Genomic DNA, 3,433 nt, shown 5'->3' with positions numbered 1-3,433 from the left:
TTGCTTCCCTTGCGCTCTCCATCCCCATCCTAGTGTTTCCGCCATTGTATGCGCGTGAAGCGACCTGTGGATTTTCGGATGGCACCCAAGAAAGCAGTCAAGGGGAAAAGTGCGACTGCGGAGCCGACTCAGGAAGAAGACTGGAACACAAGTAAGTGTTCCCAATCTGACTTAGAGTCTTTAGTAAAGCAAGGCCTTTTGTCTCCCAAATCTGCTGTCCAATGGCGTCCTGCCTTGGGGAAGGATCATCCGTATGAAAATATGGGGGAAGTTGTTGCTTTCACCTCATTCTTGGAACGGGGATTGGGGTTTCCTTATTCTTCTTTCTTTTCTGGACTTTTGCGCTACTACAGGATCCAGCTGCATCATCTGACCCCCAATTCCTTTGTTCATATTTCTATCTTCATGCATTTGTGCGAAGCTTTCCTGGGTATCGAGCCCCATTTTGAGCTTTTCCGATTCTTTTTCCATTTGAAGCCTTAACCCGACTCATATAGTCTTAGTAATAAGGTGATCGAATGGAAACCCAAGTGGTTCTATGTCGAGAACCAGTCAGGATGCTTTCCACCTACTACTCCTGGCCCTCCAATCCAATGGCCTGAATGGAATAAAAAACCAGTCGACGAGAGTCAGGTTTATGAACTACTCGAACGAATTGCTATTCTAAGGCAAAATATGTTGACTGGAGAAGCAGTCGTATTCGACTGGATGAAGAGAAGGATCCAGCCATTACAGGCTCGGGAATCACTTGGATTCCAGTATCAGGGAACAGCTGATTCGTCAAGATACTCGAAGGAAGAGATCTCGGATGATGTAGCATTTAGTCGAGTACAAGAACTGTTGAGGAACGTAAAGAAAGTTCTGATTGTTTCTAATACCTTTTCTACTACGAATCCACCGAAGCAGGTACTTGATAAGAGTAGTCGATACGTAGAAATCGAGTATTTTACTATAGTGTAAATCTGATAGAATTTGCTTTCTGTAGGAGGACGTGGATCGCTTTAAGAGTAGTCCTTCGCTACCAAGCATTTATTCACCCTTTTGTTCTTCCAATTTCCTCGATCTGTTAATCAAATCTTAGTATGTTCATATGAGGTTTCATATAAACAGTACTGATGTCTAGACTTAGTTGTGCAGATGAGGCAGCATCTAGGGAAAGGAGTGATGGGGAGCACAGCCCCACTCCGAGTGCTGATACCCAGACCGAGCACCTAAAGAGTACTCGGTCAGTGGCAAGGAAGCGTAGCAGCTCCTCCCACACTGCTAGCGACAAGTAAGTAGCTAGTTGTTTTGCAATCGAGTACTTTCTAGTTGTCGATTTGCAAGATTTGATTTGTGTTTTTGCTTTTCCAAGTCCGGCGGCTAAGATGCCACGGACCTTAGCATCTGGGGATGCTGCTGCGGTGGAACAGACTGTCCTCTCCACCACAGTGGACCCGTCGAGTGGGATCGGGGCTACTCATTCAGCGAGTAGTTCCGATGTAAATATTACCAGCGATGCGGGTAAGCGGGCCATTGTTGCCAAGCCTGCCCACAGCTTTGGCATCAAGGGGCTCACTTTGATAAGAGCTCCTACGTAAGTTCCTTAGAACTTGTAACTATAGGATCTGATTTTGAGTCTGGCAGTTTTTTAACTACTTTGTCTTTGCAGAGATGCAATCCTGGATGAGAACGTGGAGGTTGAGACCCACTCAGCTTCCCAATCGGGGGTGGAGAAACCCCCGAGCAATCCAGACATGAGTGCTCAAGATGCGGAGGCGATGGCCAACTCCATGCTTCGAGATTCTCCATTGCCGAACTTGGAGAGGGGCAATGAGGAAATCCTGGAAGGTGACAGAAGCGGCAAAATTCCAGAAGGAGGAGAAGGTAAAAAGCTTCCTGAGGGAGGCACTGATGAACAGCCCGAGAAGACCCCTGATGGTAAGCTTGTAACACCTTGTAGGAAAGACATCTTTTTATTGCTCTTAATGTTATTAAGTAGCATGTTCTTTCTTCAGACTCCCAAACCACAGGGAAGGCTGCAGGGAGAGTTGAAGATATGCCCAAAAGGGCCTTAGCTGAGGTGCTGGCGAGTACTTCCCAGATCACATCGGGAAGTGTCTTGTCACGAGAGAAGGTGGAGCTTGCTGTCAAGCTGCTGGAGGTAAGTAGTCGAATACTTCGGGTACTTTTTGTAGTAGATCGAGTAGTATACTGATCTTTTTGTTTTTGCAGGAAGCGCTGGGACGGAAGGGTAACCAGTCCCAGGATGAGGCATAGCTGAATGCCCTGAAAGAGAGGGTTAAGACGCTCTCGTCTGAGAAGACTACTCTTGAGGCAAAGCTGAAGAGGCTCTCCCAGTCTAAGAAAGGTTAGTCTTTAGCATTTGATATGCATTCGATTAGTAGATCTGTTTAGTGTTTATAAGATTTTCTTTCTATCGAGTACACAGCTTGTGCAAAATCTTTAAAGATTCAGGAAAGCTTGGTACTGGATCTAAAGATTCTTATGTACCGCAACGTAGATGAAATAGAGAAGCTTAAGAAGATCAAGGAGGACTCTGATCGGGAGGCGACGTCGACTCTCCAGCAGCTCAAGACCTTGTCGGAGTCACGAGACTCGATGCACCGAGAACTCGTGGAGCTGAGAGAAGTCGAGGATGCCGCCCTGGAGGTAGCCGAGACTATGGATATCCCAGTTTGGGATGGAGATGAACCGCTCATGCTGGCAGGGAGGCTTCGCAAAGTTCCCGGAGCCTTTGAGAGGTTTGTTTCCACCATCACCCACCAGTATGTGGGTCACATACTGGGGTTGGTGAAGTCCTATTGTCCAACCACTCGTCTGGACACCCTTGGACAAGGAGCCAAAGCTGATTGTATGGAAGACAAATTTCGTCAATATTTGACAGAGACTTCCAGAGTGGCCGATCAAATTGTAGAATCCTTGAGCAAGGCAGAGTCCCCTTGAACTTTTTATTGTAATTGAATTGGCGTGTGGGCCAGGAGTACTTTTGAACAAATACTGGATATTTGTGAAATGTTAAGTACCCGTTTTGTATTTGGATTGTGGAATCCTTTGGTATGTCGAGTAGTTGTACTCGAAAGTCTTGAGTGTAGGCAGCATCGGGCCCACTCTGTCATAACAGTAGATACAATGGATTGCATCCGTGGGTGCAGAGTATTCTCGAATAGGATCGAGTTTGTATGGTTCTGGACTGAAACCATGGTGCTGACCGGTTAGGATTGAATCCCTCGGGATTATCCAAGTGGGAATAGCACCGTAAGAGTGAAAAAGCCATAGCTTTAGTAAAGATTTCCTTTTTGAGGGAAATTTTTTTATTAGCGCGCAGCTATTATGGATTTTGTTGCCCAATCGGGGGGGGGGGAGAACTCTTATCGAGTATTTAGGAGGTATAAGAAGTTTCTTGATAGATAAGAAGACAGGCAGCTCTCGA

The 3,433-nt window shown here is 46.2% G+C and overlaps 1 protein-coding gene across 1 annotated transcript; it reads left to right on the top strand.

The window, feature by feature from the left end:
* The first annotated feature begins 201 nt into the window (after positions 1-201).
* LOC120692419 lies at positions 202-2,424 on the top strand. Its single transcript, XM_039975703.1, has 3 exons — positions 202-1,920; positions 1,998-2,143; positions 2,215-2,424. The coding sequence occupies exons 1-3, from the start codon at positions 1,737-1,739 to the stop codon at positions 2,257-2,259; spliced, it is 375 nt and encodes a 124-aa protein (XP_039831637.1). The 5' UTR covers positions 202-1,736; the 3' UTR covers positions 2,260-2,424.
* The last annotated feature ends 1,009 nt before the right edge of the window (positions 2,425-3,433 follow it).

The sequence above is a fragment of the Panicum virgatum genome, chromosome 9N, assembly GCF_016808335.1.
Source record: "Panicum virgatum strain AP13 chromosome 9N, P.virgatum_v5, whole genome shotgun sequence".
Taxonomy (NCBI): Eukaryota; Viridiplantae; Streptophyta; class Magnoliopsida; order Poales; family Poaceae; genus Panicum; species Panicum virgatum.
This window is presented reverse-complemented; position numbering and strand designations above follow the sequence as displayed.

Bases quoted from the DNA above. Each gene is read 5' to 3' on its own strand.
- LOC120692419 (XM_039975703.1), top strand. From the start codon at position 1,737: ATGAGTGCTCAAGATGCGGAGGCGATGGCCAACTCCATGCTTCGAGAT. The intron at 1,921-1,997 runs GTAAGCTTGTAA...TTCTTTCTTCAG, and splicing joins GCCCGAGAAGACCCCTGATG to ACTCCCAAACCACAGGGAAG. The intron at 2,144-2,214 runs GTAAGTAGTCGA...TTGTTTTTGCAG, and splicing joins TTGCTGTCAAGCTGCTGGAG to GAAGCGCTGGGACGGAAGGG.